Here is a 23,602-nt window from a genome sequence, read left to right as displayed (position 1 = left end):
AACCTGTTTCAGATATAAATACTAAGCTGAAGTTTCTAGAAACCATTTTCTACAAAAAAAACTGCATGTAGCACATTCCTTGTAACCCATGTCCATGTTAGTCATAATTTTGTGCACCAACTGTAAACAGAAGTCAACTTCCATCCCCACCAATATGCATTTACTGATCAAAAAAAAGAAAAGAAAACGTGCATAATCCTGAGAATGTACTACAATAATATAGTGAAGGTCATCTTAACAGGGAAGTAACCAGGTGTACACGCTTGATTAATCATTTGAAAAGTAGGAAACACTTTATTGGTTTGATTTATTTAGGAAAATGCAATAAAACGAACACGTTGAGGGGGAAAAGGGAAACGAGCAACAATCTGCAGTTTAGTCAACAATGTGCTTAGTAATGCTACGGGACAGCAGAAAGGAAAAGCATGCGTGACAAAATCTGAGTCTAGTACAACGATCACACTACAAACTCAATGATTGACTGGTATGACAACTATTGGAGAGAAGAGACAAACTTCAATGTTGCTTCAGAGAATAAAGCTATAATGTAAAGAATAAATAAAATGTAATGCTAGCCAAAATGTCTCAAACTGAACAAGTGTAGACTAATATAGCGCTCAAGAATGATATGAGCCTGGAATATGACTATTAATGAATTTATAGTAGACCAGCCCAATGATCCACATAATACTGAGGCTTCAGTCTAACGTCGCTTTCATTTTAATCAAATCCTTTAAGTAGATCACATCCTCTGAGGCATTTGTTTGGAATAGAAACACAATACTTATGGTTCATGGTGCAGGTACAGTGGCAGTCTACTTTAGAAAACCCTTGGTAAATTTTGAAGATTTCCTTTTCTATCAGACAATTTAAATTCCACATTTTGGGTGTATTAAAAAGTACAAAACAAATAGAAAATATAAGCCCTTACCTCCTTACACATATGCCTTTGAAACCCCTGCCTCTACATGATTTCAAGAGTTTTTAAAAAGCCCACAAAGGTAACCTGTGGATGCACAAGTAGCACAAAGGAACTCGGTGCTTGTTCAGTTTACTTCCTGGGAGGTGGCAGGCCTGGGGGAGGAGGGGGAGGCGAAGGAAACGGGTACGGCGGTTGCCCCATGAAGCCCATGAGTGGGGGCTGTGGTGGAGCAAACTGCTGAGCCATTAGGGGCTGCAGGCCCCCTGATAGTGGAGGAGGAGCCTGGCCAAACTGACCCTGCGGTTGGCTCGTCTGATCCTGACCTCCGACGCTCCCGGCCTGGCTTCCACTGCGAGAGTTGTAGCTGCCACCACTTCCGCCGCCACCTCCCCCACTGTTGTAGCTCTGGTACTGATCCGAGCCTGAGTTGTAGTTGTTTCGGTGATCCCGGCTTCGGTCCCTGTAGGAGGAAGAAGAGGAGCGGTCTCCGTCACGGTTGTTGCGGTTGTCACGGTTGAAGCCGCTGCGGTTGTCTTTGCCCCCGCCGCCGCTGGAGCGCATACGACGATCACACTCTTCCTGGTACATCAGGTTCGGGTTGTTGGAGTTGCTGCCACGGTAACGCATTCTTCCACCTGAAAAACAGCAATTCAACAATTTTCAGGTAAGAACATACTTAGATACATTAACACACACAATATACTGGAAAATTCTTGTTTTTTATCCACCAAATCAAAAAAAAAGGTGAAATAAAGTAAGTCAATGAAATAGAATATAATAAAGTAAAAAAAAAAAAATACAGAGTAATAACTTTGTAAATATAATTAAGCAAAAGAATAGAAGGCCAACCTGTGGTGGCCAATCCATGTGTGAGAATAATGTCGCCTGAAGCACACTTTCAGCCTGATAAATCCAGGCATTATCATGTTAAGAGTACACAAATAGGAAAATATCCATTGTTAGGAAAAACAGGTAATCTGACATATTTAGGTAGTCAACTGACCTCATTTTTAGGAACTTAATATTGCTGAACCTAAATTTGACCACCACAGGAACCCCAGATCGAAACACTAACCCTACAAGCTTATATGAAGACACTAATCATTATGGGGGCATCGTTTCATGAGGGATGCCTTCTTTCCAGTTAGCATCACTGACGAGTGGTTTTCTTAAGGCCACACAGGTGTTTCACCCCAATCTTATGAGTTTACTGTGAGTTCTACTGATAATATTTAACAATCTGAAACGTTTAAGTTATCACTGATGGTCATCATTCAAGATTGTTTTTTTATTTCTTCCTCAAACACCGTGGTTCACCATTGCTTCCATGTGAAACATATTAATCACTGCAGTAGTTATTCAATAGAACATTCTTAACTGTTTGCTTATTTAAATCTAGGCAGTGACTTTCCTTGACTAAGCTGTGTGTGAAGTTTTTCAGTAGTGTTTCCTGCACTACAATCAGGCTAGTCAACTGTCACTGACCATACTGAACAGGTACCTGTGTGCTCTATTGCCTTTCATATTAAAACTTAAACAGCAGCCTAGAACCAAAGGTGTATAAATATGTAAAGCACAATCAGGACAAACAGATTCACAGGTAACAAATACGTTTTAAGACTGATTTCAGTACTAGGAGTCTAAAACAGAGTAACAAAACTCATTAATCATCATTAAATGATAAAAAATAGCACCTTCTGTTGTATGATAAATATTTATGGATAGCCTTTTCACACACAAAATTTGTGTGATTTGACTGAGGTTTAAGAGCGTGACAGAGTCCTTCTTACCGCCTCCTCCTCCACGGCCCGAGTCCACAAGCTGAAGTAATTTAGGATTGATGGCCTGGTGTGCCTCCTCCAGCACCCGGACAAGGTCTCGTGCTTGTCGCAGGTTTCCTGGGGTGAAGAAGGTGTAAGCAGTGCCCTTGTTGGTACTGCGAGCTGTACGTCCAATACGATGGACATAATCCTCAGAGGAGCTTGGATAGTCATAGTTGATGACGAACTTGACATCCTCCACATCTTTTGAATTAAAACCAATATTAGAGGAAGGGAGAAAGTAAATACATGAGAATCTCAAGATCAGGACTTCTGGAGAAAAAAGGTAATTTTATTTTAGCCCAAATATATAATTACAACTAAATATTTTCCAAATGCATTATTAGGAGAATTTCTAAATGAATAACTTACCTGCTTATTTAGACATCGTGCAAAAATCCAAACGACATTCAAAAATAACTGAAAAGTAGCTTTTTGTGCTCAGCAGATATAAAGTGAGCATGGCATTCAGCTGAAATCATGATTTGGATTTGTAATCTTCACATTAATGTGACTGCTGCTCAGAATGTGCGAGGACAACGAGTCTGTTTCTCATTACAGAAGATGTGGGGCTCTGACAGCACTGCTGATCAATAAGTCTCCCTTCTCCACTCCATCGTGACAGAGGGAAGCCACTTAATCAACCATTACCTACTACATAGGAATAATAATGTACCGTGATTGAATGCTACTGATTTTAATGAGCACTAAGGCAGCACCTGAACGTATGGTGAGCTCGTGGAGGAGTTAGGACAAAGGGGTGGTGAGGTACTTACCCCCTTCATGTTGTGTTTACAAAGGTAGTCAGTCCCCCCTGATCAGTCCTGGTTCACAAGGAGGGGCTGAGGGAGAGGGAGACAGGATTCCTCCCTCACCTTCTGCTCACACCAGCAACGTCAGACGGGAGCAGAACCGTTAAATCTCCAGAGACACACCCACCCACGCAAACACACACACGTATACACAAACACACACACACAACGGGTGGTTCTGTTGCTCTCTCGCCGCATTGCAGGGCCCTCCTCAGACCCTGGCCAGGACTGGATCCAGACGAGCCCGTCTAACTCTCTCTCTCCTGTCTGTCTGCTTTTTGGGACGGACCGATGGGCAGACATACAGGAACCTCAGGCTGCTCCCAAGGAAGGCTCGTTGGATTTACAAACTCTGACAATACTGGGCAGGGGGGATCTTTTTTAGTCGAATAAGAGGGGCTGTAATCCCTCTAAAACTAGCGAAGCTTCTATTTTAACGTGAATGAGGGGGCAGTGACAGCAGCGCAGATTGTTACAGCTGCCATGTGCTGCCAAACCCTGAGAGGAGAAGAGGGGAAAAGAGAACAAGGATTCGGTCATGGGGATTTTGGAAAAATTAAGACACTTTCACTTATCCCCCCTTCTCAAGATTATCCTGTTAACAAGTGGATCTGAGAAAATTCATCTGTCTTTATTCTACACATATGCATCTGCAAAACATAGCAAACTTTAACATTTTTGCAGAATAAAGGGACAACTACACAATTTATCTTTTAACGCTTAGATTTTTTTTAAAAAGTGCAATATGTGCAACATCCTTAGTAAATTTGTACTGACACCACAAAGGAGACATAAGAAAAGGTGCACAGGAGCATCTGTCCCACACACCCCTCCTTTCAGGCAGCGTGCCAAAGAGCCCCGTTTGAAGGAAGCCTTTAAACTGCAGTAACAAGAAACAGACTATAAACCCAGTGGACCAGAGGGCCTGCAGCCTCCATACTGGACAAAATGGTCCGTTAGACTGTCACATTATTACAGTAAGGGCGGGCGCTTTAATATAAAGCACTGATTTGTTTCATTGTTTATCACTAAATTCATTCCTGTTATTCCTTTCAGTTTATTTTCACACTTGTGGTTAATTGCAATAGTACATGTACACACTGTATAATACAATTACTGGTGTATTAATCTATGTAAAAGCTCCTGTAACGAATGTGCTAATGTCCTGTTTAACCGAGAGACCACATTAATAGGTTAAAACCAGAACCAGAAGTGTTATTAGTTTTGTATTTAACTTTTTTTTTTTAGATTTTAGTATGGACTTACTCATTGCCGGTTTTTTGGATAACTTTTAGTTAATTTTTAATATACAAGTTTTACAAGTTTACAAGTTTTTTTTAAGTATTATAATATGGAGTGTAATTTTCAGGAAGAAGAAGAAGCTTAGAATATATTTCACAATAAGGACACTGGTACACAGTGACATAAGTATGACATAAATACCCCCATATCTCAATAAAGATCTGTACCAATACCGGCTGTATTGGTAAATTTCAGCCAACCTGAGAAATACTAAAACTAAGGACATTTCTTGGATATTTTTATTTTGTTTTGTTTATGTGCAAAATATAGTTTCAGTTAACCTTTTTCAAGAGTTTTATTTCAGTTAACTACACTTTAGCTTTTATTTTATTCATTTACTATAATGACACTGACTCATAATAGAAACATAATTAAAATGAATTTTTAAAAATCTATTAACCTTAATTTTTTAAATGCAAAAATGTTAACAGATCAAATGACATACTTGTGATCTTCCACTAGAATTAAGTACATGTACTGAAAGGCAAACAATGAGTTTTTGCAAAATATTGGAGCCTTTTTTTAAATTTTTATAGCAGATGTGTACTTAGTGTATTTAAGTGTTATTTTGTAATTATTGTTGACCCAAATTAATACATTCCTAATAACAAAAAACTGACATAAACAACCTGAGTGTAATTGTTGGAGGACAGTTCTGCAAGAAAATGTATATTTTGTGTTTTGATTTATATCTGCCAATTGCAAGAAAGGTTGTTCTCCAGCTGTCCACTTACAGACAATCTACTGGCCTACTTGTAAAGATATTTAGCAGAACAGAGGTCACTTTAATAGGAACCCACCAACTATAACTGTGTTATTCTTTTATGTATATATTATTTAAAAGTTATTTCTGAAAAAAAAAATAGATTAAAAAAAAAACCGAATCACAATGACACAGTGAATACAGAATTACATGAGATATTATGAATTATTAAGATAGTGAGATATTATGAACTATTGTGTGGTGAGACATACCCAGACCACGAGAGGCAACATCAGTGGCAATCAGAATGGGGGCTTTGCCACTCCGAAATTCTGTGGAATACAATCAAACACTTTACAACAGAAGAACAAAATGAAACTGAAGAAGAGGATCATTTTGTAAAATACTGGTAACAGATGAATGGGAGGAAAATAACCCACAACAAAGACAGGACAGAAGGTGGCACCACTTTATCCTCACCTGTAAGTACCCAGTCTCTTTCAGGCTGGCTCTTGTCTCCGTGAATGCACATGGCCGGCCACCTAGAAAACAAAACCACATTAAAGTAGCAAGATTACTCCACCTTCAGTATTTTAATGTTCAATATTTCTCCTAGAAATACTTTGTAATTATCACAAGAGAGAGTAACTCCTCACCCATCACGCCTCATCCTCCGTGTAAGATCATCACAGCGTTTCTTAGTCTCCACAAAGATGATGGTTTTGTTCTCTTTTTCAGCCATTATCTCCTCCATCAGCTGAATGAGTCTTCCAACAAAGAAAGAGCTCAAATTAGACCTATAATGAAAGATTGCAACATGCTATTTTACTCTAGTCATATTTTTGTTTCTTACTTGTCGTCCTTTTCAGTCTCCATGCAGACATCGACTATTTGCAGGATGTTGTGGTTGGCGCTGAGCTCCAGAGCTCCGATATTGATCTGGATGTAGTCCCTCAGGAAGTCCTCAGCCAGCTGCCGAACCTCTTTTGGCCACGTTGCACTCCACATCAGAGTCTGTCTGTCAGGCTACGAGACGGAGAAGGAAATAGATTTTAACTGAAAAACACTTCTACGATAGGGTTTTATCCAGAATATTAATAGTAAACCAGCCCTTACCCGAATTTGTTCTACTATCTTGCGAATCTGCGGTTCAAAGCCCATGTCCAACATGCGGTCAGCCTCATCCAGCACTAAGTAGGTGCAGCGGCGCAGATTGGTCTTCCCTGCCTCCAAGAAATCAATGAGGCGACCAGGTGTGGCAATGCAAATCTCAACCCCTAGAGTTAAGAAGACCAGAAAAAGCAATACACATCTTGAAAGGTGCTCAGGCAAAGTGACAATCGTTCTTGTGGGATATAGTGAACAGAACATTTCATAGATTTCTTGGATTTTATAACAGTTTTCAATAATCCACTGCATGTCCTTATCTACACCCAACCATACCTCGTTCAAGGTCTCGAATCTGTGGTCCTTTTGGAGCTCCACCGTAGACACAGGTGCTTTTGATACGGGAAGACTTCCCATAGTCATAAGCGACCTGTTGTACCTGCTGAGCCAACTCTCTGGTTGGGGCAAGTACCAAACACTACGACGAGATGAGGATAATAAATAAGGAAGGTTACAGAATGACAGAAGACCTGCACTAAGATCATGATTTAAATAAAATCTGTATTATATTATGGTATTATATTACACATTAAGTTTAAACTTACAATTGGACCATCTCCCCTCTCCAGATAGGGTTGGTGGTTGATGTGTACAATAGCTGGAAGAAGGTACTGCAGGAAAAAATGCAAAAAAATTAGTAAAACCAACTAATGCCCATTTGAAAATCTTTTGGTATAAGCATAAAAATGATTTTCTTCCTACTTCTGCAGTTAACCTAGCAACATGTGCTACATACAGAAATTACTATTGACTTTTAAATAAAGCATTAAAAATTCTGTCATGGTCCCAAATGATGAAGAATTCTCACAGCTAGTGTCTTTCCCGATCCAGTCTGTGCAATCCCCACCATGTCCCTGCCACTCAGGGCCGCAGGAAAACCCTGGGACTGGATTGCTGTGGGCTCCTTGAAGTTCTGCTGCATCAGCACATCCATCACGTACTCTGTCAGGAAAATGAGGGAGACAATCAACAAAAAGCTGTGCAGATGTTTTGATCTTCTTTGTTTCCTTTCATCAGAAGAATTGTTTGTTTAAATATACCTGCAGTACGTGTAAGAAACATTTTGATAATGGCTTTAAAACAAATTTATGAGATTTTATAGTCACTGGATGTTTGAGTTTGTGAAAGAAAAAATTACTAAAACTAATGCTTTGCTAATGTTTTATAGAAATGATCTGTGCCAGCATCATAGTTTATGCAGTGTATTTTTTACTGACGAGGAAACTGCGCGTGGTGAAAAGCGGTGACAGGCTTTGGACAGCCGGACCCTCTGATTGTGATCTCCTTTCTTTTGCAGAAGTCTTCCACTTCATACTGTACATAACAAGAAAAGAAGGGGGAAAACATACATGAGGGGATGGTGTGTAAATTGGTCACATTTTTCAGAGTATGTTCTAAAGTTTTACCAAAGAATTACAATTTTTGCTGCTTTTATTGTATGTTTCCACTTTTTCTCACACAAGCAAAAGCACTATTTGAAACAGAACTTATTACCAAAAATACCCTCCAAAAATTAGGTCAATCACGTTTTCATATTACTGATGTAGAAGAAAAACAGTAAACATTTACCTGATTCACGCGTTGCACCTCAAGATGTTCAGTGTAGAAGTTCTTCTCAAATTTTGGCAGCTCATCCAGATTCCACCGCTTCTTTCGAAGACGCTCCCCTGGATTCCCAAACTTCATTGGTGGAGGTCCACCGCGACCGCTCATGGGCCCAAACCGTGGCCTGAGAAATAAGAGCAATGAGATAAAGAGCACTGAAGACTCAGAACCGCAAGCTGCAGCAAAGGATTGACTGTTGAGCTAATGCTGCAATTATGATCCTGACCAAAATATGTATGGCTTACTGAAAATGCATGTAACAACACTGTAATTTTATTATAATCATCAAGTCTACAGTGCCAATCCTATATTAGTCCACAAAAACTGTAGGGCTTTAACTCCTCTACACCAGTCAATAAATGCTCTGTTGTGCTTTGTTTATATAACCTAAAGCTTTAGGGTTATTTTAAGATAGTTATAATACCTTTAATCCTTTACAGAAATTATGTAATGACTGCAGCAGATATAAACCTAGGGTTACAATATTCAGTTAAGTTCAGATGTGCAAACACCACCGAAGGTGTGCTAGTAAGTGTAGTGTGATGACACAACGATTATGTATGTACACCGGTAGAAGTAACAAACCCCAACACTTTACCTTTACAATTTCCTAAGTAATAAAATGTAATGTTAAAAATACCAGGTAGCCCTAAGTTGTAGTTCCTACTGATATTTAAACAGCAGATACTGGCGACCTGAACTTTATCATAATTTATCATGAAATTATCATAATTTCCCTCGGGATTAATAAAGTATTCTGATTCTGATCCTGGCATCAATTCAACACCATTTTTAAGCAACTGTTGCATTTGTACTGCTGCAAATGTACTATAACCCTCGACTGTGAATTATAATAATAATAATAACAATTATTATTAATAATAATAATAATAATAATAATAATAATAATAATAATAATAATAATGATGATGATGATGATGATGATAATAATAATGGAGTAACAATAAAATTAAGAAAATATTGAGGAAGTCTAGGCTTTATCGGTTGTGGGTTTAATAAAAACAAAACAAAACAGGGCCTCAGGTCGAACTTCCTCCCAAGTCCAGGTCTGTAAAGCTAATTGTGTGTAAAATATGTTGCTTTCACATATAAACTAAAAACTCACCTGTCTCGACCACGGTCCCTGTCTCTGTCTCCATAAGATGAACCCCCTCTCATTTTCCCGTTCTGTTGTGTTTGTTATGCTAGCTTTGACGTCGGAGAGCGGTTTGTTTTCGTTTCGCTCGGCGATTGACGGAAAAATAAGCGCAATTTACGAGAACAACGACAAGAACGTCGCAACCTTCCGTTATTTTTCTATTAGACGATAATTACGCGTAAATGTCGGGATTATTACACAATTATTGTGTACGTCACGTAGCTAAACGGCTAGCTCGCTCCTTTCCTCCCTGCCCTCTTTCCCGACGTGACTTCAGCTAGTAAGTTTACGTAGCCTCGTCTAAAACGAACCTTTACTACGTACGCATATTCACTAGCCGCAATGGTGAATATGATAAGTGTAAACAATGCGCTTTTTATCGCTGTGTGGCGTCAAAACCTTGGGCCCTATTTCACGGTGAAAAGGCAAAGTGAGATGGAGGGACCTTAAAATGATCTCCACAAAGTAGTTAAAAAAGCTCTGTGTTGACACAAATCTCATACTTTTAACGAAGAACATAAGGAATCTCTAACTCAGCAGTAGGGGGCGCTAATGCTTCACCTGGTGCATCCGACTGTGAAGCGACGAAGAAAAGTCTTCCAGGAAGTTCAAGTAGATGGGTGCAACCAATGACTGTACTGAGTAATGAATTCAGTATGTGGTATTTAAAGATAGTAATATGAAGTTTTTGCTCTTCGTGACAACCACTGTAAAGTTCACATAGCCTGAAGAAATGCCTTTGTTCATTCAAAATAAACCGCTTGGCCGCATAAGATCGACAGCGGACCTGTTCGACAAAAATCCACATTTACAGGTTTGTTTTTGCAAAAGTGTGGCTGCTCATCCTTTTCATTTAATAGGAATTGTCTGTATATCGTTATGCTAACAAAATCGCTGTTGATAATTTACTAACATAACAGATTTAACTGTCTCTAAAGTAACCAAGTAAGTGTCAGTGGTTGTAAATCTGTGCATGAAGCAAAAAACCAAACCTAATAAGTTACACAGGAATGATTTATAGAACTGCACTACGACTACGTTTCAGGTACCTTAAATATAGATTCCGTTTATAGCTATAGATATCCAGTATGGACTAATAACGAACATGAAAAAGATTCAAACCCTCAATAACAGTAACATCCACATAAACAAATACTTTACACATAAATGTCGCTTTGCCAAATCTCAATTCCATCACAAATCCTCGAGATCGGTAGGATACCTGTGCTTAGCTCAGAATAAGATTCATTCTAGCCTTCTAGCTTTGTTCCTTTATTTTGGTAATCTAGTCTTCAAATCTTCTTTAACTGTATGTCATTAGTTAGTTGTTTTTTGTTTTTGTTTTTTGGTAAGGGGAAGTTGAAAGATAAATAAAATAACAAGATAAATGAAAAATAATAATTAAAAAATTATTCACTTCGTTTATTGCACTGGTCTCATTTCAGCTCAGTGAGAGAGTCTTCACTGCACCTTGCTTTTGTTTATGGTCACACTATTGTGTCTCTCAGTCATACTGTGAGAGTGGAGCAGACAGTGAGAGGAAAAGTGAAATAATATTAAGTTGCTGAAAATTGCAAATTGTTGCAGGAAGTGCAATAAAACTACCCAACTAAAGTTTCACCGAACATAACTCCTAGTAACCCCCTGTAAACCTGCTGGCCCGCATCCCGTCGTCCCCAATAATTGATCCAGCTTTACGAGTCAGGATCAGAAAAAATATCCGAGTCAACTACTAAATCAGTTTGTGTTGTTTTCTTTGTTTTATCACTTTGAACCATTTAACTATTTTGCTTTCATGTCACAGGAAAAGGCAAAAGCATTTCGGTCTAAGCCGCTTGTTGATGTTGATCCAAAGTGCCTCCTGTATGTCCATCAGAGGGAGTTTGCTGCAACAACACCAGCAGACAGTGAGTAAAACAAAATACTGGAACCAGATGACCTCATCGCAAGGCTGTATACACACTGATACATAAGACTTTTATTATGTCTACACCTTACCCTCACACAGCTTTGATCTTTTAGGGCCCACATAACAGAGATGGGTGGAGATGCTGTTGAACCAATTTTAGCTTGAAAACTCAAGGGTTATGTTTTGGCAGGCAGAAACAGAGGCTACTGAAAAAGAAGACATAGACATTTTCACTTACCAGTTTTGTCATATCAGTTACAAAAATGAAGCCGAAGACTTGCAGCTAAGCTCTCACACATTTTGTAATTTTACTCCGCTTGTGTCTGCACTTTACTTTAATTGCCAAAGCGTTAAAGTGATGGATGGATAACGTGCCTGGTACCCACTCTAATATGTAGCAGTATATGGAATAAATCCCAGTCTATGTTTTCTGCCTTATATTCATGAATTACTTTCAGTGACAGTTCCACCTCATCATCAAGCTAGGTAAAGAAATCGTTGGGGTTACTTTTTGCCATTGCTGCTCAACCTCAAGTGTGAAAACTCTTGGCTCCATCATGTTGATTGGTTGCTTGTTGTTAAAACTTGTTGTTCTACAAGGCATTCAGCCAACAACAGAAACCTTAATAGTGTGTGATGAAGTCTGACCACTGAATAGCTTTTGGATCAAGAATTATTCTAAGCGTCACTCTGCTTTTATTTATTTATGGACTATTTGGTATAAAATTCAGCACTTCAGCATGTTTACTTGGTCTTCCAGATCATGTACTGCACTATAACAGTAACATGCTTTGTTGTCTTATTTTTAACAGAATGCGTTTCAGTCATTGGATCTGATGATGCCACAACCTGCCATTTGGTTGTGCTGCGGCACACTGGTGAGAAATCCTTTACCATATTTGGGGCGATCGTGGCTCAAGAGTTGGGCGTTCGTCTTGTAATCGGAAGGTTGCCGGTTCGAGCCCCGGCTCCAACAGTCTCGGTTGTTGTGTCCTTGGGCAAGACACTTCACCCGTTGCCTACTGGTGGTGGTCAGAGGGCCCGGTGGCGCCAGTGTCTGGCAGTGTCCGGCAGCCTCGCCTCTGTCAGTGCGCCTCAGGGCAGCTGTGGCTACAATGTAGCTTGCCATCACCAGTGTGTGTGAATGGGTGGATGACTGAATGTGTAAAGCGCTTTGGGGTCCTTAGGGACTAGTAAAGCGCTATACAAATACAGGCCATTTACCATTTTACCATTTGTGCTAAGGCATTATAAAAGGAAACTGTATATTGAATTTGTGGTTAACAATTACGTTTCATTATTTCTTAGGAAGTGGAGCAGTTTGCCTAGGTCATTGTGACGGTTCCAGCACTTGGTCTGAAGTACCACTCCTCGTGAAAGCGGTGACATCACTGAGTGATGCTTGTAAGGAGGGCAGGTATGACACACACATAAAAAAAGCAGTAAAATTCCAGATTATTCAACTAATTAATTAATTAATTTACATTTCTCCTCTCCTTTCCAATATGCAGACTTGAGCTCCATCTTGTCGGCGGATTCAATGACGACTCAACAACATCCCATAACCTCAGCCTTGATATACTGGGTATAACCTTACAAACTTACTTCATGTTGGACTGCAGTGTAATGCAGCAGCATAACTTAAATGGCTTTTTATCACTTCACAGCAGCATTCCAGGTACAGAAGGAGGATATTCATCTGGAAACATGCTGCATCACAGGTAACTTTGATGTTTGTTTTAACTGTTGAAGACTGTTTAGATACACCTGTCAAAACAAAACCTTTGCTCTAATCGTGCCTTCGATTCGCTGTTGTAGAAATGAACGATGTGGTTGTTAATGGAACTCACAGACCTGTAGTATATGGAATTGGTAAGTGATACCGTTACAGAACAGGATCCAGTGCTTTCGTGGTATTCAGCCTTTAATATGTTGTGACTTTGTTTCTGAACAGGTGTAGATGTTAAAACAGGGGACGTTTACCCTGCCTCCTTCCCTCATAAAGGCCCTGCAGAGGAGCTGCGATCAGCACGGACCTTCACGGGAGGAGAGGTGCTCTGCAAACATGACATGATGAGATTTTTTTTGAGAGAAAAATGCATGTTTGGCTATACACAATTTTCAGTTGTCTACCTCATATTTAATCAGTCTGTTAATTTTGAAAGAGATCCTCAGATTACATCATCACTGATTTTTTTTTTTTTTCTGACTTCCAGTACTTACTGAAGTGACTTAAAAATGTTTTCACAAGTCTGTGTTTTAATGGATAACGGATCTGGGATCTTGAAATTGTTGTTATTTTTATGTTTAGTTTTTGTTTTTTGCTGGCAAAAAACTGAAACATACCAATTAAAATAATCATCCCTTGCAGATGGTTAACATATATGACTCGAGTCGGGGACTTTTTCAAATCGGCCCGTGCACATGGTCTCAGAATCTGGATATTGCCTTCTGGTTGTCACAGAATGACGACACAATTTTAAAGGTAACGTTATTGGAAGTTATTGTCTTTGGTTGTTAACCAATGACAAGAAGCTTTTTTTGTGAGTATTTAAAACAGACTATGACTTTGGTATTTCGTCCTCTTATTTAGTACCTGTCCACCTCTCCGAGGGCTGAGCCACCGCACTTTGTCCAGCATATGAAGTCCACTATTCAATTCCTTTTAGACCACCCCAACTCTGAAAGCCTGTTTCCAGGGGGTCAACCACAGTTCTACCACAGGACGGAGACTGGGGACTGGGAGAGGGTTGTCCAGTCATAGAGTCCAACTCTTTTCTTGCTAAACCTTAACCCAGTAGCTGACCTTTTTTGTCTCTCAGCTCAGTGGGATGCATTGTGACCCTCTCACCTGATTTCTGTTCTGTGTTTATTGTGTCTTAAAATGGAGTTTACTTTACTTGAACATGTATCTGTTGAATTGCTTTCCTGACTCATCTGGCTGGTCCAGTGGAATGAGTAGAGGCAGTCTCTTTGTTCGTGCCTCTAATAGTTTTTCTCACTTTCAGGACTTCATACGAAGTGTGCTTTTCTGCAGCAAGTTCAGGATAAGGTCCTACTGCTTTTCTGTTTTCCCTTTTTAAAGGAAATCATTTACAGTGTTTCACCAGGTGTCCAAGTGCTGACCTTTTCCACATCATGGGTCCAGTATTAGTCAAGTGTTAGAATCAGTTTCAGATGTGACACAGCTCTGATTGATTACCTCCTCTCCCAAAGCCAGAAGACAGTAGACATATAAAAGTTAAGAAATCGATGTGCAGCAACAATTTCTATCATGTATTTTGATGAACAATTAAATTCTTCATTGTGTAATAGTTAAAGTTTATTTTTTGACTAAAAACACATCTACCATGTAAAAGATATTTTATCATAAACTATATTCTTTTGCAGACCTGGCTAAGAATATGTTTGTTTTACAAACTGCATGTGTACATGTGTATGGTATTCTGCAGTGTGGATGTTATGGATTGTTTTTTAATTAAAGAAAATGCGGTTTTACTAGTTTTGCCTGATTAAAAATTTCATGCATGGCCTTTTCATCAGTTGTGTTTTAAGGTGCTTGATAAATTCAGTGTAAATTGTTGGAACTTGTGAACATGCTGTATTTGTTGAGAAATAAATGTGAATGAGGAAATCTGTTTTGAATGCTCGCATTGTTCAGATCGAAAAATACATTTTTGGTTGATAATTTGCAACAGTTTGCTCAAATGCCATTTGTAAAAAGTGTCAATGTGTTTTATTAGATAAAATGTGTGTGTCTGTGCTCTAGATGCAAATCAATACATTCCATTATCATTTTAAAACCTAGAAATCCCCACATGACCAGGTTCCTGCTCCTACAAATCTTCTGAGACATAAATTCCAGCAGTCAGCACCTCTATTCATCGGATCAGGGCCTTTTTCCGTGATCTAATTTTGAATCCATAGCAGAACACGTTTTGGAGGTGTTGGCATCTAAACTTTGGAAAGGCATTCTTCCTTCTGTCAGGTTACTTAAATCAATGCTTCATTTTCATTTTAAATGAGCTTTTCCTGCACCATACCCTTTGGATTACACAGTAGGTTCTTTGTAAGTATGCCTGTGTGAGTGCATGTACTTATGCTTGAATGTGTGTTTGTGTGTACTTTATGCCTAGGTGTGTACTGTGTGCTGGGTTATGTGCAGTGCTTAGGTTTTTATTTATTTATTCATTTTATTTTAATTTATTTTTCGGGGGGGGGGGGGGGGGGCAGGTATCCTACATGGAAAGCTCCTTATTAGTGGCTTCAAATGTCACAAGAACTGATGAACTGGGGTCTGACAGTTCTTAAAGAATCTGTGACTGGGGGGCAGTAAATAAAGGTCCTCATTCCTATAAATTCAGCAATATCTACAGTTGTTTGTGTCACTTTTAGATCAACTTCTTGTAGGATTGGTTTGATTCAATTCTTCTTCTTCTTTAGCTGTTCTCCTTAGGGGTCACCACACAGAACCATCTGCCCCACCTTATCCCTAGCATTCTCTTCTGTCACACCAACCCTATTATGGATTAAACACAATGGAATTTAGTATAATTAGTCAAGTATTTTACTGACTTACCTTCTGCTTGACTTTTGCATTGTGCTACTTTTATACCTCTACTCCACTTTATTGTGGATGTAAATTTTGTACTCTGTTCTCCAAACGATTTATTTGAAAGCTTTAGTTACTTATTATTTTGCTACCTATTAATGTTAGACCGTCATAGATTTAAATTAATATAAAGTTAACGTTATATACACATTTGTAAAATCATACCATACATACATAATTCTTCGATCCTGGGAACTGAAAAAAACAGTTGTAGTCTCCGTCCTTGGTAGCCTGTGTTATTATAGCCTGTGTTAATATCCCCTGAACGGACCCTGTCAGTACTGCCAGTGATTTTCTGCAGAGAAGATTTAGGTTTGAAGTCGAGTCTTTGATCTGTTGCCCTTGAGATGATGGATCTATTAGCCTTGCCATGATGTAAAGAAGACATTATTTGACAGAGAAGCCTTCGCACTTCACGGTCTGCTTGTTCATAAAAGCGTCACTTGAGGTAAGATCCTCGCGGTGAAGCGGACATATTCCTCTGGACGTTCCAGCCCCGCCCCTTCAACGCTGCTTCTGTTTTTCACGTAAAAAAGGGGGCGTAGTAAATTTAAGCAGAAGGAAGCTACCTTTGCGCCGGCTGTCAGTCCAGTGCCGGTTACAGCTGTATGGTGTTTGCCAAGCAAGTATCTTAGCTATGATTTTGTGTTTTTATAGCGTAAATTACACGAGAAACGTAAAGACTCGGTGGTAGGTGAATACTGTGATGTGGAGAGAGTGAAGACCCGTGTGTGACTGTTAAAGTATACGCGTTTAGCTAGCACATCACAGTCAGTCGTTTTGTGGTTAAAAGGACTTGAAATAGGTTTTTATTTTCACTTCACGGGGTAACGGCAGCTAAAAATAATGCTAAAGCTGTTTTTAAGACATGCCCGTCGCTTTCCGTGGGTTACCAACGTGACACTGTACGGCTGCCTGTTCGCCGGGGGGGACTTCGTCCACCAGTGGTTCTCCGGGAGGGAGACCATCGAGTGGAGACAAACACGGAACGTCGCGGTGGTCGCGTTTAGTTTCCATGGCAACTTCAATTTCTTCTGGATGCGTTTCCTGGAGAGGAGATTTCCCGGGAACTCTATCGGGATGGTGATGAGGAAGCTGTTCCTGGACCAGACGACGGCTGCGCCCCTCGCCACCAGTGTCTTCTACACAGGTCGGTGGGCTGTGGGAGGCACAGGCTGGAGGATTTCTGACGGCGGTTAATGGTTAATCTCACAGCTGATCGCCTCTCTGTCCATTTGTAATCAGACCCATGCCCTCTCTGTGCTCCTTTCATGTGGCTTAATATCACCGCTTGTTCCTTGTCTCGTGACACAGACGAGCAGAGGTCAAGTGAAAGACATGAAGGAGTGGATTATTACCACTAACTGGGCGGACTACGACTGATACTGCCAGCAGATATTGCTTCATTACAGTGGTTTACTTTAGATGGGAAGTGATAAAATTCCTCCCTATCAGAACCCGGATCACAAAGGGACCTCAATCCTAGCAAGTTTTTAATAATAAATCCACAGAGGGGAAAAAAAATCAAAGAACACATGCTTATTTAAACATTTGACATATCTGCTGTCAAAGCTTATGATTACAGCTTTGAGAGTCGAGTCAAAGACTTAAATAACATTTAATTAAAATAATCGGATGAACAAAGACTTAGAAAGCAAGCAGAAAAGGAGAGCCAAGTCAGATTAAATGGAAAACAAATACTGAAAATAATACAAATGTGAAAAATGAAATCAGAATTGCATACTTTTTTGCTAGATTTAATTAGATTTTTATTATTCATCCAGAGCTCAAAAGAAATCCTCCAGAATGTACAAATAAGATTATAAGCGGGTTGTAATTTTCCTTGCAAAATACATTTTTGTTCATCAAATGACTAAAAATAACAGGAAACTGATTAGAATTTTCTTTAACATGCAGACCATTTGAGTTCTTGTATGTAGTCACTCCCCTAGAATGGCTCATTACAAACCAAAAAACCCCCCTGATTTTGTTCCCCAGTATGTGCTGATGTCGAGACATAATGCAGGGGGAAAAGATTTTTGGGGGGGTACCGTAGAAATGGTTTTATTCAGCAGAGCAGAGCAGCTCAGTTGTTTTACAGTATTCATTACTGCTGAGCAAAAGTTGTTGTGGACTCGGGCAGTATTTTCACAATAAGTTATTGTGTAGCTTGTGCTTTCATGAGGTCCAGAAGTGTCAGTAAGGCTCCAATCCACTCAGATACAATCATAACAATATACAGCAATATTGCTGGTATAAATTTATCAGAACTTGTTATTGCAGTCTGTCACAAAACCTTTCTTTTGTAACTTCTTCTCTAAAATTGCTTCTGCTCAAAAAAAACTACAGATTTTATAACTATAACCTTAAATGTTGAAAGTGCAATAATCGCTTTTGGACATAAACTATTGAAAGTTAAATTAAAAATTAACTAGAATCAAGATAGTATAGTAAAATTAATATTTTCCCTTTTTTGTTAGGGAATAATAACCAATACATGCGAGACAGATTAAAGAATTTATTCAGAAATGGAGATGGATGGATTTTTTAAAGCCAGACCAGCACGTTTAGTTAAACACTTAAACGACCTAACATGGACCTATTTGACTCACTTCAAATGTGGAAACAGTTGAATCCTTAAAAATTGAGATACAGAAATTAATGTATTTGGGGATTAGACTCAGATGACCCATCATGCCAGAATGAAATCCCAGCGGAGATATGATTTAGGACAGCATGCCCCGGAGTCTAAACGCTGCTGGTGGTGAAAATGAATACAGAAGCTTTAATAGAGTTCTGGCTGAGGGGTTTAAACAAGATGGGGTAGAGGTGGGGTCTGTGGGAACAGAGATTTAAAACATGCAAAGCAGAGACTGATTGGCAAAAAGAAGGCGGGTGAGAAAATGATTGGACTAGAGTAATGACGTCAGTATTGAGATTGACAGTACAGGGAAGCGGTAGCCGTGTAGAAAACAGAAAAGCAGCTGAACACTCACGGAGGCAGGCAGATAAGTGATTACAGATCCTTATTGAACTTACACATACGCTTCATAAACTCCATAATGATAGTGGAAAACAGTGTACACTGGGTTATTGTACTAATTTTTGTTTCAAATGTGGCTATATGTTTATCAAGATCTTCAAAAAACATGACATGATTATTTAATATGTTTATACTGTACAAACTGCATTGATCTTCCTGCACTGCCTATAAATCAGTCAAATCTCATGTGCCTCCAGGTGTCAGTTTCTTGGAGGGCAAAGAAGACATCTTGGAAGACTGGAGAGAAAAATTCCTGAATACTTATAAGGTTAGTCACAGACACAGGCCGTTGTTTTCTAAAGTCGTGACAGTTAACAGTATCTGTTTCAAAGCAGAAGAGTCCAATGTGTTGAGTGCTCAAATCCCAAACATCCGCAGTTTTATTGGTACAAACCGTTTATTAGGTGCTCTTCTGATTATGTTTTCTAGTTCTTATTTTGTGCTTTGTTTGTATCTCTCTTCTCAGACAGGGCTAATGTTCTGGCCATTCATGCAGGTAAATATCAGCATCATCATTATCAGCTTATGTCCATTAATATAATTGGGTGAAGCTATGTAGAGTAATTGTGCAATAAAGTTCAGGGATGAAGGGTATTGAGAGGGGATTTCTTAAAATCAGCCTGCAATTCTTCAGCTGAGACACTTGAGTTAGAAAACACAAACACTGCACTTGTCTTTACTCGCAATGACAAGTGACAGAGCGCTCCTACACGTAAGAGACACTCACGGACTTGTGCTCTGTCACCGTCTGCTTTCTTTATTTATACAACAGGAATTAATACATTCGTTCAGTGACGTGTGTGCGTGTGCGTGTGTGTGTGTGTGTGTGTGCGCGCGTGCGCGTGCAGCTCGCTTGGAGCAACTGTGACCACATATTTTTCTCTGGGAAACAGTATTCTGACTCTGATTCAATGATCTGCTTTGCTACATTTCAACTATTTTCATCAAGCAAAGACCAAAAACAGATACCATCAGAAATCAAAGTCCATACAGTGAGATCAGCAGAGCAAGTGGCACATGGAGGTTCAGGTTTAGACATAACAAAAAAATAAGGACAATGCCAAGGTAGGAAGTAACACATGAAGAAAAACCAAGCTTAAGAAATAACCAAAAGACAAAATGGTAAATGTGGAGAAATGAAGGCTCACACTAAACACGAAGACAGAGACGAGGGAACTTGGAGGACAAATGCATTAGCATTAAAGGATGAGGCAAAGGAGAGAACTGAGAGGGGAATCACTGACACTTAGCACAAGTAATAAACTCAAAGTAGAAACTGAAACTTAAACAGAAACCCAGCTAAATGGGCATCCAAAAAACTCCATGAAAACCAGAGAAGAAATCTAAGTCAAATACCACAATAAAGTTACAGTTCATTGTACTGCATTAGCAGAAACATGAATCAAAACACAGGATTGTAAAATGATAGTTTATTACTATGAAACTATGAAGTAAAAGCAGAAATAAAATATCCTGTAGTATCACAAAAATCAATCTCACCTTCAAAAACAGCGGTGGGCTCAGTGGGTGAGCAAGCGACGATATGCCGTATGACCAGAGAGCAGTAGGACCGGGTTTGAATCAAACCCTTAGCCCTTAGCTACATGTCTTCCCCTCTCTCTCCCCGCTTTACTGTCTATCTACACCCTCTCTATCCAATAAAGGCTAAAAAAAAAAAAAAGGCTAAATACGTATCTGGGGAAGTGTTTTTCTGTGTTTCTTACGTACTGCATTGGGTCATTGTCCACACCTTTTACCCTCCAGTTGCTATCCATACCACTGTGTTAAATAGCAATCAGTAGACATTTATGACATAATAGTGATGACGATATGCTGTTATCTCAATTTCTCTCAGTTTCTGAACTTTGCCTTGGTGCCTCTGTATGTGCGGACCACCTTCACTGGCTGCTGTGCCTTCATCTGGGCCACTTTCTTGTGCTTCTCACGTCAGACCGGTGATGGCACAGCTGGTGCTGCGCTGGCGTGGATGTTCCCTCATAAAGACGATGATGCTGAATACACTAAAGAGAAAGACAAGGTGGATGCCCCCAGCAAAGGGGCATGACTATGTAAACCCACACAGTAGCAGAGTCAGTCGTTTTTATGGAAGGTGACAAAACGTCAGCTGGACTAGTGGACTGCGGTCTAACTCAGCTGATGTTACACTAACACTGCCAAGGTCACAGGTCAAAGACTCGGTGAGATAAGAGTGAAAGTGCTGAAAAAAACTCCAGCATCTTGAATGTATATGCGGAATATTTTTATTATTTATGCAGTATATTAGCTCTGTGGGAAAACATTAAGATCTATCCTTCCATACCACAGTGACTATGACCATTGGCTCTTTTGTTCATTTTTATTAATGCCATCTTGTGTTTGTTCCACAAGTAAGGTCCTTTTTTAAAAAAAAATTAACTTGATTTGCTTGATTTGCATCAAAGTGAAAAACGGAATAGTGTACAAATGATTTCCACCATGTGGACACTGGCAGCTAATTTATTAGCTTAGAATTTTAATTAATGATGATTTGAGTCACATTTTAAACATTTAAATCTCAGCTTAACCTTTCATCTTTGGCTGAAAGAGTGCCTGATCGCTAAGAAATATCCCAGATGTTTCCAGTTTACATTTTAGTATATGATGTATCGAATACAGACATACCCAGGTACCAGTTAGGATTGTCACAATGTACGATTTTTACCTCAAATGATTTTCATGGTCAAAATAATTCACTGATATTATTACAAAATCCATTAAAAAAATCAACAAAAAGAAAGTCTGTAGGAATAGCTGTACAGACATGAAAGTAATAACAACTACAAAATTATCATAATTTCAGTTTTAAATATCACTGTTATTATGAATAACATCTATCCTGACACCTCTAGTACCAACAATATATGATATTGTTTTATATGTTTGTATTATCAATTTATAGGTGGATCATTTTTACATAAGAACGCTAATGAACTGAGTGCACAGTATGAATCCATTCAAGCACAAGAAAAATGTAAGCAGATCTGAAAACACAGTTTTGATTTGCACATTTTCAGTCATCGTCATTTCACTATTTAATATGCAGTACTGAGAAAGTTAAAGGTTATGCCGTGTTGGTCTAATAAAAACTGGAAAAGCTTGTCTCAAACATCCATTTACTTGAAAGGAAGAAATGTTGCCTGCCTGTTTTTGTAACCTTTGTTAATATTATACCATCGCATGGGCTCAACCATCTGTATAAATATTACTTTATAGATACTTTATAGAACTTGCCTGCATAAAAAAATGTTAAATCAGATGCCTCTGGCTTTTATAAATCGAGTGCAGCTAGAGTACAGCAGTTTGTTATGTTATATATAGACTTTAATGGCATACTTCTCTTTTCTGTTTCACACAGATAATTAACTTTTTCTTTCTGTTTCCATGTACTACTGGGATTTATGGAGAGCTTTTTTGGTACGTTTGAGCCTAAAATATAGTTTGCGATTACATACTCATTCTGAGTGTGTGTGGCTATAACATTTCATCTGTCTCACAAGACGAAATTAGTGCTGTTAATAACATATTAATATATGAAGCACTGCTGGATCTGAGGTAAAGAAAAACATTTTAATCACTACTGTATCTTTTATCAGAGATTGGAGTGTATGTTTCTTAATAATAACTTCCGATTTCCTGACTGTATGTGTGCTGATACCCTGGAGCTGAAATGTCCAAGAAATGAATATTCCTTTTGTTTCTATGCTATTTTTCCAAAGTCAAAACCTTCTGTTTTTACTGGTTTTGTTGTCACAGAGCACAAATGGCTGCTGTTGACTGTGAAAACTCATCTAATTACTTCTGCACTAACCGCTGGAAATATAGTAATAATATTTATTGTTGAATAAATCGAGAAAATGTCATTCATTTATTGTTGGATTTTTTTCTTTTTACTGAGCACAGTGAGAACACCATTGTAGCTACACAAATGAAATGGACATTAATGAGCTTGTTCTTGTACCTACAACAGAACAATGGTCAATAGCCTCACAGCTTTTTTCACAAAAGGTGCCTTTTGTTTGTTTTGGCTTGAGTTCAAGAGGAAAATCCCTCCTATGGATTACTTGCCATTTAGATGGACTACAGGTATTTTGAGAATCAAAGCTTGTATATAAAGCACTTCCCACTCATTGAACTGTATAGCCTTTGTACGCAGTTTTACAAGGTAGTAAACTTAAACAATGAAGCTTCCTTTTTTCCATTAAAGTGGTTTCTAAATTTGTAACAGATTGTTCAAAAAGATGTTTGCCTGATTTTCCATAAAGCAAACTGACCAACTGTGTGAAAACACCTGCTTCTTAACCTTTGTCAGTTTTATATGCATGTGAGTCAAAGAAAAGCCTAAGGAGACAAACTGTTGAAGCGCTCTCACCAGAGACAGTATATAATATTAAACTACTAACTTGCAATACACTGAATACAATCATCAAAAACATTAATGTGTACTATGAAAATTAGTAGGCCTATTGTTTTCAGATAACGTTTCCTTACTTATCCCTTAAGTTGGGAAAC

The 23,602-nt window shown here is 38.8% G+C and overlaps 3 protein-coding genes across 3 annotated transcripts; 2 read left to right on the top strand and 1 right to left on the bottom strand.

Annotated features, from left to right (window-relative positions):
- Window positions 1–288: 288 nt before the first annotated feature.
- LOC147328403 (putative ATP-dependent RNA helicase DDX17) lies at window positions 289–9,774 on the bottom strand. The gene is made up of 13 exons (XM_086296742.1): window positions 9,458–9,774; window positions 8,296–8,455; window positions 7,944–8,040; window positions 7,535–7,668; window positions 7,272–7,337; window positions 7,003–7,144; window positions 6,676–6,836; window positions 6,413–6,585; window positions 6,216–6,326; window positions 6,040–6,101; window positions 5,832–5,891; window positions 2,713–2,946; window positions 289–1,557 (listed from the first exon to the last, which is right to left on the bottom strand). The coding sequence occupies exons 1-13, from the start codon at window positions 9,508–9,510 to the stop codon at window positions 1,052–1,054; spliced, it is 1,959 nt and encodes a 652-aa protein (XP_086152868.1). The 5' UTR covers window positions 9,511–9,774; the 3' UTR covers window positions 289–1,051.
- ntan1 (N-terminal asparagine amidase) lies at window positions 9,489–15,056 on the top strand. The gene is made up of 10 exons (XM_086296744.1): window positions 9,489–10,304; window positions 11,295–11,397; window positions 12,212–12,277; window positions 12,708–12,816; window positions 12,911–12,984; window positions 13,067–13,120; window positions 13,218–13,271; window positions 13,354–13,451; window positions 13,771–13,884; window positions 13,993–15,056. The coding sequence occupies exons 1-10, from the start codon at window positions 10,224–10,226 to the stop codon at window positions 14,161–14,163; spliced, it is 924 nt and encodes a 307-aa protein (XP_086152870.1). The 5' UTR covers window positions 9,489–10,223; the 3' UTR covers window positions 14,164–15,056.
- Window positions 15,057–16,306: 1,250 nt separating this feature from the next.
- LOC147328401 (mpv17-like protein) lies at window positions 16,307–23,321 on the top strand. Its single transcript, XM_086296749.1, has 4 exons — window positions 16,307–17,161; window positions 19,252–19,322; window positions 19,521–19,550; window positions 20,910–23,321. Exons 1-4 carry the CDS (start codon window positions 16,858–16,860, stop codon window positions 21,117–21,119), a joined length of 615 nt encoding a protein of 204 aa, XP_086152875.1. The 5' UTR covers window positions 16,307–16,857; the 3' UTR covers window positions 21,120–23,321.
- The last annotated feature ends 281 nt before the right edge of the window (window positions 23,322–23,602 follow it).

This window comes from Aulonocara sp. 'chitande type north' Nkhata Bay, linkage group LG6, assembly GCF_057382095.1.
Source record: "Aulonocara sp. 'chitande type north' Nkhata Bay isolate Kocher_YH1m ecotype deep benthic linkage group LG6, A_spYH_male_GT1.1, whole genome shotgun sequence".
In the NCBI taxonomy this organism is placed as follows: domain Eukaryota; kingdom Metazoa; phylum Chordata; class Actinopteri; order Cichliformes; family Cichlidae; genus Aulonocara; species Aulonocara sp. 'chitande type north' Nkhata Bay.
The sequence above is the reverse complement of the archived record's forward strand: the minus strand, read 5'-3'. Positions and strand labels throughout refer to the sequence as shown.

Excerpts from the sequence above, each read along its gene's own strand:
- LOC147328403 (XM_086296742.1), bottom strand. The coding sequence starts at position 9,510 with ATGAGAGGGGGTTCATCTTATGGAGACAGAGACAGGGACCGTGGTCGA. Across the intron at positions 7,669-7,943 it reads TCACCACGCGCAGTTTCCTC|AGTACGTGATGGATGTGCTG; the intron begins GTCAGTAAAAAA and ends TTTTCCTGACAG. Across the intron at positions 2,947-5,831 it reads TGTTGCCTCTCGTGGTCTGG|ATGTGGAGGATGTCAAGTTC; the intron begins GTATGTCTCACC and ends TTAATTCAAAAG.
- ntan1 (XM_086296744.1), top strand. The coding sequence starts at position 10,224 with ATGCCTTTGTTCATTCAAAATAAACCGCTTGGCCGCATAAGATCGACA. Across the intron at positions 11,398-12,211 it reads TGCAACAACACCAGCAGACA|AATGCGTTTCAGTCATTGGA; the intron begins GTGAGTAAAACA and ends TATTTTTAACAG. Across the intron at positions 12,817-12,910 it reads GATGCTTGTAAGGAGGGCAG|ACTTGAGCTCCATCTTGTCG; the intron begins GTATGACACACA and ends TCCAATATGCAG.
- LOC147328401 (XM_086296749.1), top strand. The coding sequence starts at position 16,858 with ATGCTAAAGCTGTTTTTAAGACATGCCCGTCGCTTTCCGTGGGTTACC. Across the intron at positions 17,162-19,251 it reads CACCAGTGTCTTCTACACAG|GTGTCAGTTTCTTGGAGGGC; the intron begins GTCGGTGGGCTG and ends ATGTGCCTCCAG. Across the intron at positions 19,323-19,520 it reads AATTCCTGAATACTTATAAG|ACAGGGCTAATGTTCTGGCC; the intron begins GTTAGTCACAGA and ends CTCTCTTCTCAG.